Source organism: Pseudopodoces humilis, chromosome 16 (genome assembly GCF_049639895.1).
Source record: "Pseudopodoces humilis isolate 2021_Gansu_Grassland_sample_001 chromosome 16, ASM4963989v1, whole genome shotgun sequence".
Classification (NCBI taxonomy): Eukaryota; Metazoa; Chordata; class Aves; order Passeriformes; family Paridae; genus Pseudopodoces; species Pseudopodoces humilis.
In genome coordinates, this window is record NC_142215.1 from 16,723,577 (window position 1) to 16,740,153 (window position 16,577).

Here is a 16,577-nt window from a genome sequence, read left to right on the forward strand (position 1 = left end):
ACTCATAAAGTATCTGAGCTATAACATGGAATCCTGCCAACACAGCAGATTCACATAATACATATTTCTGCTCACAATACTACATTCTCTCTAAAACCACTTCAAAATACAGAATGAGATACTGATTATTTCCAAGAAATTTCAAGTTAGGTTTCAAATGGAAACTCTTCACCTACTTATTTCTCAAATTTAACATCTTCAGCAAAGGCAAGATTTTCTGGGAAGTCATAAAATGAAGCAATAGTTTGGACAAGAAATGAAAGAGACACATCCTGCTAGCAATTCTACTTTAAACTCTTCCTCCTGTTGCCATCTTGTTACACTGCTCTAAAACTCCATTTTAAAGTCTGCTTTCCCTAACTGTAACAGAGTCACAGATACCTTTAATCATCCTCAGGATCATACACAACAGCCACATTTTTTACTGCTTTCAGTACAAGAACAATGAAGGTTATAATATTGTTATATCATTCTGGTTGTTCCTTTGAACAGCAGCAAGAAAACAAGAACTAAGCCAACCACTAAAAAATAGTCACAAAACAACCTAGTAGTTTGCTATTGTGTCTTCATTCTTCCAAGTTCAACTCACCTATGCTTCACTACAGAATTAGATTTTGATTTTTTCTTTTGCTTTCTTTTTTGGACACACACAAAAAACTAACAAGTACTTCCAAGACATTCATGTAGAATTAAATTTAGATGCTGTATCTCAGAAGTCAAAATTATTTTTTCACACTTGAATCAAATGACCAGACTTGCAGTAATCATGTTATATGCTGGAGCTGTCCACTGGAACCCATTGAAGGGATATTCACTTTTCTGCTGTATGATAATCTCATACCATTTTTATTTTACCCATGTCTCCTTACATCAATTAATTAAGGATGTTTTTAAACAGCATTGACATGATCTCTTTATGGAGACTCTTACCATGTTGACACTTAAGTTCTCTTTTCAGTTTTAAGCTATTTAATTTATTTTGCATGCCCTAAACATATCAACAGAAAATAAATGAGATTTTAAGTGCAGGAGATAATGAGGACAGCCAAACCTGCAGTATCTTGCACAGTTACAACTTAAATTAAGTATCTGGCTGTTGTAAAAGAATCAACTTACAGCTTGTTGAGCACACACGTCTGTTGCAATGAATATTGCTTCTTTGTCACATTCCACACTCTGATGGTGCCATCATTCCCACTGGTTGCCAAAAGTCCCTTTTTATTGCACCAAACACATGTCATGACCTACAAATACCAAAATAATCATGGCAAAACTGGAATTTAAAACTTGGGTATGTTTGCTCACTAATATTAAACAAACACTAACCAATGAAACAGTGATTGAAATACCCTGTAACAATCGAACTAGATTAACTTTTCTACTTTTACAGCATTATTTACTGCAATAAAGCAAGCTTGATAGGGAGGCCCCATGCTCCACAGGCTGCTATTGCACAGAATACTGCACAAATATGTTAGCTACTATGAAAGAAAAATTAATGCAAATTAAGATCTAAGGAACATTTTCACGACCCCTTTAACTGAAGCCTCCAAGAAGCTGAACTTTTTCTGCATCAGAGGTGCAATAACTTACATCAAGCAATAACTATTTCTCAAAATTCACGTGGGAAACCATTTCAGACAGCGTAATTGTAAACTGATCCTGTTTTCCTTTTTCTGCGTTCTCCAAAGACAGCAGGGAAGCGGGTGCAGTGGGAGAGCCTTGCTTACCCTGTTCTGGTGAGCCTCAAGCTTGATGAAGGAGCACTTGCGCAGGTCTCCACCCATGTCAGCGAGGGTCTGCGGTGTGCTCTGGTTGTCGCGGTCGTGCGCGGCCAGCGTGCGCACCAGCTGCTGCGCCGCCCACTGCCGGTGCTGCGATGACAGGCGCGACGACAAGCAGCACGCTGCCAGCGCGTTCGCCAGCTCCAGAGGGCCTACAGCAGAGGGATCATAGCAAGGATGGGCATACAAATGGGCAATTAAACCTGCTTAGACAAAACAGTGAGATGATGCCTAGATGAGTACACACGTGAACACAGCAACAGCCAGCATTTCCAGAAAGAGATTAACGAGCATCTTAGCAGAACGTTGCAATCATTTCAACTATAGTAAAAACACTCTTCTGATACTAAGAACAAAATAACCCCAGTACAATTTTCACAAAAAGAACCTTAAGAATAGAATTCCAAATAGCCTTATTCTCATTATATGAAAATGGTTGGTCAAAGAGCAAGTGCCTTCTAAACAGCAAAAGCCTCCTCTGACAGAGACCTGCCACTGTCACTGCCCTGTTCCTCCTTCTCTAGCCCAGCACCAGCCTGGGGCGAAGCACAGCTGTTAATTTGTGGCTCACTGACCCCTCAGAGGACAGGCTGCACAAATTTTGCCTCAGACACAGGACAGCACTTGGGAAGTGGCAATCAGCTGTTACCTTCCTTAATTTCATCAGGAGGCACAACCAGGCTCAATGTCTCAGCTCTATGGCTTTGAATACACACACATTCAGATTTATATTTTGAAGTAGTGAAAGATGCAATTGCAGAACAAGATCATATTTCTAAGTAAAATGTGTGTCATAAACTGTAACATTCCTTCGATCAAAGCAAGTTTTGTACATTTTTAAAAGTGTATCTATTTATACATTACTCTAGCAAGCCTCTCCCTTACATACAAATGAGGAACTGAAGAACTAATTAATATTTAAAAACAAAGCTGCATCATACCTTTCTTTTCAATTTCAGCTTTATCATAGTTTGGCCTCAGTTTGGCCCCTTTGTCAGCCAACAGTGCTACAAGTGCTTGAGTAACCACAAAATTTGGAGATGTGACAAGTTTGTTTTCTTCCGCAATTCCTCTTAAAAAACTTGGCAAAAATTTTCTCTGAATTGGATCATCGACTGTTGTCAAGTTCACACCAGTTGCTGCAGATATCAAATTCTGAAAAGAAATAATTGGTGATAAATAATCAGAACAAATGGAACTATCAAATTTAGAAACACTTTCAGTTGCACAAATTGTGCATAGTTTTACAGATTTTTCCTTTTTTTTTCTGTTTTCTACATAGAATTGACTCAATTAAAAAACTGAAACCTTGACAGAAAAACCCTATGAACAGAAAAAGCACATCCATTTTCCCCACTTGAAAAGAGTGCTCAGCAAAGACACATACAGTTATTTGGCTTTTACCAACAATCAAACCCTGTGCAAAGCAATAAAAAGGGACTCTAAGGAGAGCCTCAAACTGAGGGCAGTCTCACCCCAGTTGAGAAGATAAAAGCACAAATAATCAAAGTAGCCTCCAGTGTTGTGGTGTTCTCAATTTGTTCCACTTCTCCCCATATTGTTGGTTTGTCCCAAGATGCATCCTCCCATTCAGTTGTCCATCTTGTTGTAAACCTGCCCCTTGTTCCCCAATGTTCCCTGCTCCTCCTCCCACCAAGCTGTCAATCCCACCTTATCCCAGCCCCTCTGCCCTGGGAACCCCACAGGTTTGTTTAAATTGTCCCCTCTCCCTGTGTCTCCCCATTGGGTTATATACTACAAACCCCACCTTATGCTCCTCCTGTCTTCCTCCTGTTGGTTAAAAATTTTGTACCCTCCCCTAGAACTTCCTCCATATAAAAGTCCCTGCTCACCCACTTTGTGTCTTTTGCCCTGGACCCTCCTCGTGAATAAACCACCTTGGAAACCATACAAAAGACCTCTCCCTCATCCTTGCCTGTGCCTGACAAGCCCCAAAGTGCTGTAATGCTGCACCCTGCAGCAGCTGCATCTCTGATATTGACTTTGGAGAGCAGCCCACTCCGTGATACGGTGTCAGGAGTTAGCTGGGGCAATCTGGCACTGTGTCACTTGAGTGAGTACTGAAGTCCTACCTGAGTACATAACTGCACCAGCAGCTTTGCAGCACTGGGAGTGTTTGATGCCAAGCAGCCAACTGCAGTGCTCAGGTAGGCAAGGCAAGAGATGGGCTTGCTGGTTTTGCTGTGGATGCCCCTGGATCTCTCTGTGGAGCTGGACACTGTGGATGGGCTCGTGGACAGGCCTGCCCTCCCCGCTGCTGCCAGGCACATCAAACGAACCAAAGTTCGGATGTCTGTCAACCCCAGGGATTCAAGACCAGCTGCCAGGCTACAACTGGAACCACTGTGGAAATGGATATAAAAGCCCTTGGTTCAAAAGAACAAAATTGACAGAACTTTTTCTTTTAGCAGTATTATTTAAGCACGGACACAAGAATTGTTTCCCCAATTAGTTTGAAATTGCATGCTTATCCAACAGAAGTGGGTAACTGGTTACAAAAGGAAAGTGTCGGAATCCAAAATAAAAGCCTCTCTGAGCTCCTCAGAGAGAGAAAATAATTAAAATATATTAAACCATAGATATAAAGTAAAAGTGTAAGTTTTAGTTTTAGGTAGGTAAAAACACAGCTTAAGTGCCCTAAGAGTCTGTGTTAGCTAGTGAAAAGCCTTATTACCCAGTTTAAAGTTCAGTGATAATACCCTTCATAGATTCAACTTAGCTCTAGACATAATGAAAATATAGTTTACATTCTTGGATAGAACAGATATGATTATTCATGTAAACAGATAATACCCTATACGTAAGATTTAAGTAAAAAGAACATTGCTTTTGCATGTTAGAATTAAGTTCAGATTGGTGTAGGAAGTATTGTTTCAGAAGTGTGTTTTTAGCTGATTGGATGATTTATGAATTTAATCCCCTGTATTGGGGATTGGAAAAAAAAATCCAAAGAACAACAGCAGCACCATCATCATCACCAACTGCTTTTGTGGCCCAGGACAGACAGAATGCCACACTGAGAAGCTGCTGCTTAGACTCCAGGACTTTATGCCAAAAGTTTTAGCAAAGACTTTAACTTTCTGAACTCTTTGCCTTTAAAACTGATACATATTTACAATAAACACTTTTCTAGCAGCTATCAACTGCTCATGTCTCTTTGAGACCTGGAAAATTCCCTAGAATCCCCACTGAAGTGTCGACAGGAAAGGTCAAAGTGTTTCCAAAGATGCCACAAACCTGACAGACAGAAGCGAGAGTGCTCTCATAACCATTGTTCTTGCCAGGAGCACTTGGGCAGCAGCTGTCACTCTTCTGAGAGCCATGACACGGTCGTGTGGATTTACCAGGGCAGCTGCTTGTTCTCCTAAGGTTATCCTGCCAGAAGAACTTTTTTCTATTGAGCCATGACAGCCTTGGAAATAATGATAACTTGAGTTAGTGTTTAAAGAAAAGAAAAAAGTTATCATATGGTAATAAGCACAGAAGCAAAGTCAGCCTAAGTTACACATTCATATTTTAGTATTTTATACATACAAATAATAATGACTGAGAGGAAAATACACTTCTGAAATACACTCAATAACCTAATTATTCCTTATTTTCAAGGAGACACGAGCACAATCTGACATACTCAGTCTTAGTTCCTCTAATTCCCTTTTCATCAGTGGGGGCTATTTTTAACTCCCAATTTAAAGCCATTCATTGGGTTCTGCAAAACATGTTACACTGGCATCTACTTTTGACTATGGTCAAAAGGTCTGTAAGCAAAATTCAATCCTTCTGTCAATTCATAATGCCTCACATTCCTCTCTCTAATTTTCCTATAACAAAAGGACAATTCAGAGCTTGTCTCCACTTCTTCATGGTGGCAGGCAGGAACTACTGTCAGGATGTTCCTGCCTTGCCTCTAGAAAAACCCCACTAAAAAGGGGAGAAGGTGGTGATAGTTGTTATCACTGTTGTTGCTGCTGCTGTTAGTATCATTCTTTATTTAAATGAAATGGATTTCAAATGTACCTATTTGCATTAATGTTTCTTCCATACTGTTGGTGGCTGTCACCATTGCAACTGAAGCACCCAGAGGGTCACTGTCAGGGAACTGAACGGGTTCGGGTACAATGCGTCGATCATTTAACCCAAGAGGCCCAGCCAGCAGTTCAAACTCCTCTTCTCCTGTCAGCTTTTCATCTTCATCCACATCTAACATGTCCCAGTCTTCTAGAATTGGAAAAATATAATTAGACGTGGTTACAAAATCTCAAATATGAAATAATTTCAGTTCACTAGAAGAACCACACGGTAGAAGGTATGAAATGTATACACTGTAATCTACAGCACAACAGCATTAAAAATTCATCTTCTGATGTTGACATAGACACAACAAAGTAAATCACAAAGTCCTGTTCCTGCCCTCTCTATTCAGCTTGATCTTTATACTGCAAAAAAGTTTAATGATTCTCTGAAGATCCTCTGAAGTATCAAACTAGCTGCTCTTTAAAAAGACAGACATTAGGGGTCATCACATACAGCACAAGACAGCTCCAAAACCTGGAGTACAGTGAAAAGTGCAGGCATACAGTTGTGCTTTAAATAATGGTAACAAGTGCTTATTCCAAAGGACTGAATGATAAAGACAGATGTTAGAAATTTCTGATCTTCATATTTATCAAAAAAGCCTGCATTAGTTCATGAGTTATAACTGAACACCCAGGCTTTTGCTTTGCATTCCCAGGGAACAAAAAAACAACAAAGAAAAACTACTTTAACTGCAATTCAACAAGGCACTTCCTTCACTTGCCAACCATTTACACACAGGTCAGCTGATATTTGCTCACCTCTCTGCTCTGTCTCACTCCACACAGAGTAGAATCAGACCTTTGATACACCTTTGATCTACAGCAGACAGACCTGCCCTAAGTACTGGAGCACTCAATTTAGTTGTAAATAGACAAATATAGTAAATCACACAATTGTGGTCACAGGAGCTACAGAAAGGACCGGAATCACAGAACTACCTGGGAAAGGTTTTCTGGACACATCAGAAACAATCTGTTTAAAGTGAAAGCCACCCTCAGGACGCTCTCAGCTTGGACAAAGGGAGGAAAATTAAAAACAAGACTAATGACAGACTTTTGGGACACTAACTTATTGTTACAATAATTAATTTTTCTCACAAGGCAGCTTAAGAAAGATATTTGAACATAAGATTTTGTATGTGCAGTTCTGGATGTAACATCTCCTCACAAGACCTTATCAACCCCAGGTTAGGTGTTTGTCCTTTCAGCTGCTTACATGAAAGACAGGGGAAAGAAGTCACTTTTTTTTTCCACTGAACTAAATAAATCCCAAAAACTAAAATACTGTCTCTAACCAGAAGAGATTTTAAAATACACCATCATGTTTATTTGCATGAAAGTACCTCTTAGAAAAAACAAAACCTCATGCAACTTAAAAACATACCTTCATAGACACTGTCTTGTTTACCTATTAGATCAGGAGCCTGGCCTTTGTACCTGTATGATAAAATAACAAAGAAAATATCTGAGTGGCTCTAATATTTTATAAATATACAGAACAATTTTTCATTTGGTTCCCTATTTAGTCTAACTTTACTGTTAGGTCTACATGTATTTATGAATGATTCCAGAAAAGCCTAGTAACAGAGAAACAGATAAAATGGTTTCTGAAAGTGTGTGTGGAGGGGGAAAGCACTTTGCTGTACTAATGTGCAAAAAGGTCCACAGAAAAAATACTGGAATTGTCAAACAAAATTGATAAAGCATTTTCAAAAGTCACTAAGAAGGAGGCAACATCCCAAGGAATTATTTCTTGTTCTTAATTTAAAAACCAAAAATATCAAATCAATGTTTTTTTTCTAAATATAAATTTGTCAAATACAGAGAATGATTTTAAGTAGCAGAAAATCCTGCCAGGAATTCTTATCTCCTAAATAAAATTCTTAAACTGCTGATTGGCTCATAACCACATTTAGTTTCCTTTTTTCATCCACTGCCTTCCATTTCTGTACCTTTCCGAGGCTGATGTTTTAGATTTGCTCTTGAGGGCCAGGTATTTCTCTCTGCAGATGCCACACAGGAGGTAGTAGGGGTTCCCACTGCCACACTCCCCCCCAAACCAGCCATCCACGTAGGAGCCGTTGCTGCGGTAGCCCTGGCGGTTGGCGCTGCGCCCGCAGCCAGGGTGGTTCCTCTTCATGTGCTGGTTGAAGCTGACCACACTGGATTCACACAGCTCACAAACCACCACTTCTTCTCTGTCTTCAGATTCACAGACGTGCTGCACAGCAACATTTTCACATGTTATTAGTACAGAGTAAGTGTCTGCACCTTAGGCATAAAACATGTCAATCCTTAGGTGGGTGTCCCTGCACATTTCTGTCACTAAGTGATATTTATATGGTTGACTTGTACAAAAGCAAAGCAGAAACATACGATTTATGACATAATGAAGACCATCTCAGAACAGGAAAAACATTTGGAAGTAAAGTTTCAGAGGAGGCAACTTCCTGTTTCATGTTAGATAAACTAAAAAAATTCTTGACAGTGCAACTTTTAATTTGTAACCCTGTCATATTCAACACTGTCTCTATCTGGTTCTCCTCAAACTTGCCTGAAAATAGAGCTAACAAAGGAAAATAACCTTTTTTTGCTTTCAGACAATCAGATTTTACATTTAGTGAGCATTTGTTTCAGCAACTATCAAGGTTTTATCTCAATATGAAGTCCCTTTTTCATTAATACATCTATCCTAAGACAAAAATTTCATTGAGATGTTTCAGCAAAACAAGCATTGTCAAAAATTCAATATGTATCCTGCAACTTGCTTCCATATGAAAGCTAGGTAGCATCATAATTAGGAGATGAAAAGCTGAGGGTTGATTGTCTAAATTTGACATGGATAATCCAAAAATCAATGAAGTGTTGCTATTGTATTTGTATTCCACCTCAATAGTTTTTTTAGTGCTCTATACAACAATTCAGTGAGGACTGTCACCACATCCTTCCCAGAGAATGGAATGCATGACACGATTAAATTAAGAAAAGCTGATTTAAGTGCAAATTATGTTGCTACAGATTGGATACTATTAGCAGTAGCAGGAGAAGAGACATTTACAACTGTGTTTGTTATCTCACAGCTAAGACATCTGGAACACCTACTTGATTTCTAATTGGTATCATCAGAACAACTATGAGTTCTGTTCTCATCTTTCAGGGTAGGGAGAAGAAAACTACATGTGGAAGTGCAGAGCAAGAAACACAAGAAATCACTATTCTTAATCTAGAAGTGATGCTACAGAATACATGATGATTTTAAGCACTGCTGGCACTTAGTAAGATATTTTCAAACAGGCTCTAAGCATACACATATTACTTTAAATTTAAAAATATAAGCATGCAAAAAGCAGTAAGTCAAAGCAGCCCCTGCTGCAGTCACACACACCCAGGTAGGCCAATCCAGTACCTCTGGGATCCACATTCCCAGAATATCATTATCACCAGCCAGGTCTTGCCCAAACATAGCTTCCATTGCTTCATCATCAAGGTCAATCTCCAGCTCCTCATCCAAGTTGAAGTCATACAGTGCCCCTGGATCTTGCTGCAAGGAGATCCCTTCCCTGCGGCTCTGGGTCCTGTGGGCCTGCACTGAGCGGTACAATCCCGCTCAAGGTAGGAAAGAGAGAAAACAGGAAAGCAGGACTTTTATTTTCCATGGCAAAGATGTGGCTGTACTTCCAACTTCCTTTTTAATTCTTCTGCTAAAAAAACTACTTAGCACCCATTTACATTGGCACACATATGAGAAGGAATTTTCTAAACATCATGCAAAATCCCAGTCCCCCTCCTATTCATTTCCTGGATAAGCAAAGCCTTTGGAATTCTTTCAGTCCCTTACCAGCACGTGCCAGCAACGTTCGGGCAGCTAAATCAAATTTGTGCCTCCGTGTGACAGCCGACCGACTTCGAGAGGGAGGGCCACTTGCTGCAGCTGCATTATCCACATGATCCAGATTATCAGGGCTACAGGAATTCAGCATTTACAGGTCAATCAAACCAAATTTTAAACAACCACATACAGTAACTAAGCCATATTTATTAGCATTTTTTCCTTTCTTTAATGGAAGAAAATAAAGGAATATGGAATTCTTCAGTTTCAAGGAGCACATATATACTGTTTTGACTGCAAGAGTTACCTCAAACAAATTAGATGCAATAAAGTCAACACCTATTAGATCATCCAGAGTGCCTAAGCACAGCAGAAATTTTGAGAAAGCACTCATTTTATACTAGCTTAATTAGTAGCTTGAATAGTTAATTAATCAGCTTGAGTTAGTTTTTTCTCCTCTTTCAAAGAAATAAAATCATCTCTGCTGTTGCTGGCTGAGTCAATTTGCCTTTGGCCTTACACATGAATCTGGTAAAACATGAACTTAATGGAATTTTGCTTTATTTCTTGGTCTTTTAGTTAAAAAGCAACTATAAGGCCTCTTTTTTTCATTCTTTTTTTGTTGTGAAGAAAACATGCTCAGCTACGTTCTTCCCCAGCTCTGCACACAAACAGTGCTGCAAAATAAATGCACCATGTACACCTAATTTAATTGCATCTTTGCTTCTGCTCATGCTGTAACAAAATTCTAAAGTTGCATTACGAAGTAAGTCTCCATCAGCAACAATGAATTAGTGAGATTCCCAGTTTTAGGAACAGATTACGGGAAAGCAACTACAGGAAAATTATTTTACCTCTCACTAAAGCCTTCCTCCATTTCAGTGGCATCAGCAGAAGGGATATCACCTGGAGACTGCAAATAGCAATGATCCCCAGATTTTCCACCACTGCCAGAGATGACTGTCCCATGCCGTGACTCCGCAGTCCCCTCTGACTGGGGCTCTTCATCATCTTCGTTTCCAGGGTGCTCGATCATCCACATGGCCAGCACTGTGATGTTCTGTGCATCTGCTTCTCCTCTGGCACCTGAAAGCAGGAAAACCACACTTTGGAACTCTATTTTAGCACTGATGGTTACAAAAGAAGCAATCTGGTTTTCCACATAAATGGTTCTAGAACTTAAAAATGAAGTATTCTATTGGAAAACAAGTGTTTCATGTGTATCCAATCTTTCAGTTAAACTGATACTATAGCTATACATTACCTGTAGCTTCCATAGCTTTTGCAATTTGCCTGAGGGAGAACCCCATTTCTAGCAAGGGAACAGCAATGGCAGGAGGAGGAGGGGAAGTTGAAAGTCGGCTGCTTGGATCAGACAAAGCTTAAAAGACAGAAAATAATAAATGTAAAGCACATAAATCTTTCTCTAGTGTTACTTTATTTCACCTTACTTTGATATATCAGTTTGAGCTAAGGAAATAATTACTCTCAACTTTTCTCTCAATTACTTCCCACAAAGCAAGATACCTTCTGTAGCAAAATCATTCTTCTTTGTAAAATAGATTATGTTGACTGACTCTGTTTGATCAAGTAGGATACTGATGCTATGCAAAGAACTATTTAAGTAATTTCTATTGTTTTCATTTTGAACTGTATCAAATTATCTATTTCATCTATATTTAGGTAGCCTACATAAAATTATCCTTGTCCAAATCATTGAGATTCCCAAATGGTATGATCATTATATATTCTTCTTAAGGTACAGAAAGAGACCTCAGCTGAACTGGGAATGTATCTGAAAAACCTCTTTGTGGATGATGGCTGTATTTCTGTGCAGAGAGTCATTCAAAGGGCTCTAAAGAGGTCAGTTACTGCCCCAAACCCACAGTTTCTTTCTGACTTGCCATAAAAGTGATGTCTAATCAGTAAAGACAAAAATGCACTAATAAACACTGCTGTAAAGGCACTATCATGACTAGAAGCAAGTAATTTCATAATTAAATCAAAAGGAAAAAAAGACATGAAACTGAGCAGACCAGTTGCTATGCAACAAATGAACCACTAAAGCCCCCAACTAATAGTACAGATATAAGGGCAAAACCAAAACCTACTTGTGCATGTATAATAAAATACATCATTTTTTGCTCTCTGTGTGGTATGTGACCTAACAAAAGCTAAAAAATTACTGCACTTTCTAGCAGCACACAACCAAGGAAACAAGCCCAAATCAGATGAACATTTTGAAGCAGTTACCAATTATACTTCATAATTGTTTTTGTATACAACCCACAGCTTTTAAAAACTCATTTTGGTTGCTTGATAAAACCTACAGCTATATAATCTGTACCTTTTTTCCCTAAGATAGTGACCAAAAGGTTTTCAATAATGCTTTGCATGTTAGTCTGCCTTAAGAAGAAACTCTGTTGGGTTTCCTTCTCTTAGAACACTACTCCCGAGCTCCTGTGACTTTCCTAACTTGTCCCCATTTCTATTCCACTGACAAATTTACCTGTGCGATTAGCAGGCCGTGCAGACTGGGAATCTGGAGAGGTCAAACTTTGTCTCCTTCCAACTTCATCTGAAGGAGATGTTGGTAAAGAAGATATTGGAGGAGTCTGAGCACGTCGTGCTGGAAGTACAGTTGTAGTAGGATAACTGGAGAACATTTGCCTTGAAAAAAGAACAATATACATTTATGTTAAACAGTACTGTGCTGAAAAAGGTTTGACACAAGAAGAGCATCCAACTGGAGTGCACTTGGAAAATGCTACTTGATGCAATTGAGTTTAGTAACGGTAAGACACAACACATTTTGAGGCAACAGCTCATTCCTATCAACTATATCTGTACAGTTAAGTTCTAAGCATGACATAAAAACAAAGACCTCAGAGACCAGGAGCAGTTCTAGGAGATGAAAGATAAATAAGCACTTTTCCCATTTCCATGGAGTGTTTAGAACTCAGGCTGACTAATCAGGTATTTCATTTTCACTGTCCTAGTATGGAGATATTGTTCTGGATTTTTTGAAAAGACGTCTAAAAAACTTATATGAATTAATAAACTTAGAAAAGTATTCTATGTAAGGTAAAGCAGATTTCCTTTGACAGCACAAATTGCCTCTGGAAATTCAGTAGTTTATTTTCCATTTCAGTATGTCAGGATAAGCTGAAACAACATCTTAGCTTTACAGAATGTTACATACTAATATCTATTCTAGTTTGAGAATGAAACATTTATTAAAATACAGAATTTCAGAGATTTGTAATTTGAACTATACCAAATAAACATGAGAACTGAAGGACAACTTAAGGAGAACATTTTCTCCTTAAAAGTATTCAGATATTACATTTATATACAATGTACAGCAAAAGCTTAACAGCCTTCTAATAGAAAACACAAACACTGCAAGGCAAAGTAACATTTAAACTGTGTCCCTCTGCAGAGGTGGTTCTTGGAAGCATTTTCAAAGGCTTAGGCAGCTAAAGACATATATTCTACAGAAACCACACAACTGGTTCTCTACACCCACAGAATCATACATGCTTGATAGGGTATTTTACCTCAGGAGACTGAGAGGCATAACACCAGGTGATTCTGATGCTGGAACTGTTTCTGTATCAGTTACTGGAGTAGTAGCAGTGGTGGTATCCTCCAGAGAGCTGCTCATGAAAGATGTTGTGCTAGAAGCAGAAGGGCTGGTTGTAACTGGTGTTTGGGCTTGCTGAGACTGATCACCTTCTTCCACTTGTTGCTCTACTTCTGCAACAGTAAAATAAGGATGTTATAGCAACATTAATATAATTGTGTAGATCAAAACAGTAGCCATGGCTAAACTTTCAACTTTCAAAAATACAAAATGACAAAATATAAAAATAACCATCATTATTTAGAATGCGCAAATCCTTATGACAAGAATATACCGTATTGCTCATTTTGAAAGTATTAAAGACATTAAAAACTCGTATTTCTAACTGATATGCATTCACTTTTTACTAAGATAAGGAATTAGGAAAAAGGCAACAATCAGTGTTATGTCTATAAAACAGTGAATGGAGTTTTGCAAAATTTCTCTGTCCGATTGTCCTGGGGTGACTTTATGTGATGCTTGTATCCCAAATCACCTTGCTTATGTTACATATTAAATTCTACACCTTTAAGACTGGCTCTGAAAGCAAAGGGAGGGAAGAAGCAGCCACAGTTTGTGTTGAAAGAGCCCTCACTGCCCCACATCCTGCTCCTGACTGTGGTGTCTGCAGCACGGACAGACAGCAGCACAGAGCTCTCCTTTGCTTTTAGTTAGTTTTCCGCTAGCTGAGGCAGGGAAGTTTCCTGGACTGGTTTGGTTTTTTTCCCTTTTGCTTAAATCTGTTCAAACCAGCTCTGGACTGAAAAAACAGACGAATCCCAGAAGCTCACACCTGCAGTTCACCAGGGCCTGGGCCGTGGCACTTTCCAGGGCAGGAGGGACTGATAAGAACATGAGCAAGCTGAGCAACACCACATAAAAAAAACATTTTCTGGATTTGCCATCTCATCGAACAGTGAGAGGTTTTATTAATTAATATTATTCAATTTCTGTTATATAAACAGCTTTTTTCCACTTTTCTCCAAGGAAATCTTTTCCTGAACCAGTTGGGTGAGGGGCTGTCAGGAATTTGTTTCCTGGAACGACCCCATCCAGAAGTTCTCTCCCAAATTTTCCCTAAACCAGAACACTGATTTAAGATTCCCCCAAAGTATAACCACTACAATTGACAAGAGTGTGTCAATTGTCTTATTGTTGTTATTATTCATGTTATTATTCATTTTAATCTCATTTTGAAAGCATACCTTGTTTAAGTCTGCCACCAAACTGGTCCTCCAGCAGCCCATGAACCACTAATTTGTAGATAATGGCCTGTGCCCGCTCCAGATCCGCCAGCCCCAGCGCTCTCTTGATGGGTGAGCGCGTGACCGCGCGTTTCACCATGTGCCGCATGAGGAACTGCAGCGCTGCGCGCAGCTCCACGTCCTCGTGCACCACCGGGGACCCCGCACAGTCAGAGTTGTGGCCATTCTCTGCCAGCACTTTGGGGATCAACAGCAGCTCGGCGTACTTACTACAACTAAGAAGAACACTAAGTGACTTCATAGCACCAAGATAAAGGTAAGACAGCTGTACAGCTCGGATTTCTGACTGCACTATATCGTGACTTCGTGGGGTGTGTTCATGGTTCTTTTTTCTTCCTTCAGCAGGCTGGTGTTGGGATTCCATACCTAGTGTTGATGGTTCGAAAGAAAAGGAAACAATTTCATTTTCCGACTTAGAGGTTGCAGCACCGTGTCCTTTGTTATCATCAGCATTTTGGCCTAATCGTGTATCTGATCCAACGTCACCCTCCATCTTCTGCTCCATTTCCCCTTTATCTTCAGATTCATGTCTGTGTTTTTTCTCATGTCTCTTGGTGCTTTGCTTTCCTGTATCTTCATGAATGCCAGTCAGATAGGTAAGGTCCAGCAACACAGTAGCTGTCAGCCCACGAAATCTTGCAACATCAAAAGGCAGTGGTTCACAGGGCTCCAGATTATACAATGGAGTATCACTAGGCGACCAAAAAGTTGGGAAGCTTTAATAAAGATCAGAATGACACAGGAAAAAGCAAGTGAGGGAGAGACAGGAGGAAAGTACAGGAAATAATGTAGGCAAATAGGATGTAAAATATATTTAATAAAACAAACCAATCCTAAAAATTAAATGCAAAGAGGGGAAAATGAGGTTACGATCAGAAAACAGGGAGATATGGTTTCAAAGCAAATGCAACAAAGCATACACAGGTTTTCAACAACAAGCACTGACACCCAACAGCTCCACAGAAGCTATCAATTCTGTGCTGACACAGGCTCTGGATATACTATTTATCAGAAATATGTAGCAGATTTTATTAAGAAAAGCTATCTGAAGGTAAATATTAACATCATACCTGAATCTTAACAGGTATAAAAGCTTATAAAGAAAACTTCTAAACATTAAGGAAAAGCTTTGATTGACGTCAGCTATTCATCACCACAAGCACCCTACTGAGAGCTCAGGACAATTCTGTCTAGTCTCAGGTGCATCAGGACAGATCATCAGGTGAGGACAGTGACCTTTGAAAAGCATGGATCAGAAAACCTAACAGACACCTTTATCTGTCCATTTACATTCAGTGATATTTTCTGGTACTATTTAGGACTGTTACACTTGACTGATTTCCACTTGAAGCAGGACAAAAATTCACCAGCCTGTATTTCCATACACCTTGTATTTTCCATACATCCAGCAGATAAATTACTTTTAAATCTTCCTTTTATTATCCCAAAAAGTTTTCCCATCTTACAATGTAAATGTCTACCTAAAAATGAAAGCAAGCTTTAGCCTGGTTTTAATTTAAAAGGTATAAAATAAACCTAATTAAATGCTTTACCAAAAGCTTGCTTATGTTCAAGTGCTGTTCCACATGACTCAAACAAAGCTTCGAATTATTTTAAGAGCACTTCTGTTTTAAGGCTATACTGTCACACAGGCATACTTGAAAGAATTTATATCTGGAACTAAATCAATTGCATGTCAGTATATTTAGTCAAAGTAACAACAACCTTTGCAAAGATAAAACAGATATAATGCTGCCACAGCTGGAAAAGTAAAGTGACCTCAGCTATTTTAGAACGCAATTGTAACTGGCAAAAAATTATAACAGGGAAAAAAAAATTAAAAATCACTGATCAATTTCTTCAAAAGTCTTCTTCAGCTATAGGCAGAAGGAGTTCAAGAAAGTAAGTTAATCAAATCTTTTCCACACAAAAACATGCAATTCCTGTGAGGGCAGCACCAAGAAGCTCTCAGGGAAG

The 16,577-nt window shown here is 39.1% G+C and overlaps 1 protein-coding gene across 12 annotated transcripts in view; it reads right to left on the reverse strand.

Moving 5' to 3' along the window:
• HERC1 (HECT and RLD domain containing E3 ubiquitin protein ligase family member 1) overlaps positions 1-16,577 on the reverse strand; it is a 97,537-nt gene that overhangs the window by 17,966 nt on the left and 62,994 nt on the right. For 6 of the 12 annotated variants that reach the window (XM_014251108.2, XM_088063238.1, XM_088063233.1 and 3 more), the window contains exons 38-52: positions 14,541-15,316; positions 13,271-13,469; positions 12,220-12,380; positions 10,975-11,091; positions 10,565-10,796; positions 9,720-9,844; positions 9,267-9,487; positions 7,834-8,102; positions 7,266-7,318; positions 5,823-6,023; positions 5,043-5,217; positions 3,878-4,148; positions 2,726-2,939; positions 1,731-1,987; positions 1,117-1,244 (exon numbers count right to left, since the gene is read on the reverse strand). In XM_014251108.2, coding sequence (XP_014106583.1) covers positions 1,117-1,244; positions 1,731-1,987; positions 2,726-2,939; positions 3,878-4,148; positions 5,043-5,217; positions 5,823-6,023; positions 7,266-7,318; positions 7,834-8,102; positions 9,267-9,487; positions 9,720-9,844; positions 10,565-10,796; positions 10,975-11,091; positions 12,220-12,380; positions 13,271-13,469; positions 14,541-15,316 — 3,399 coding nt within the window. The remainder of the gene's footprint in view (positions 1-1,116; positions 1,245-1,730; positions 1,988-2,725; positions 2,940-3,877; positions 4,149-5,042; positions 5,218-5,822; positions 6,024-7,265; positions 7,319-7,833; positions 8,103-9,266; positions 9,488-9,719; positions 9,845-10,564; positions 10,797-10,974; positions 11,092-12,219; positions 12,381-13,270; positions 13,470-14,540; positions 15,317-16,577) is intronic. The other 6 variants (XM_088063236.1, XM_088063235.1, XM_088063240.1 and 3 more) reach the window with 4 other exon arrangements.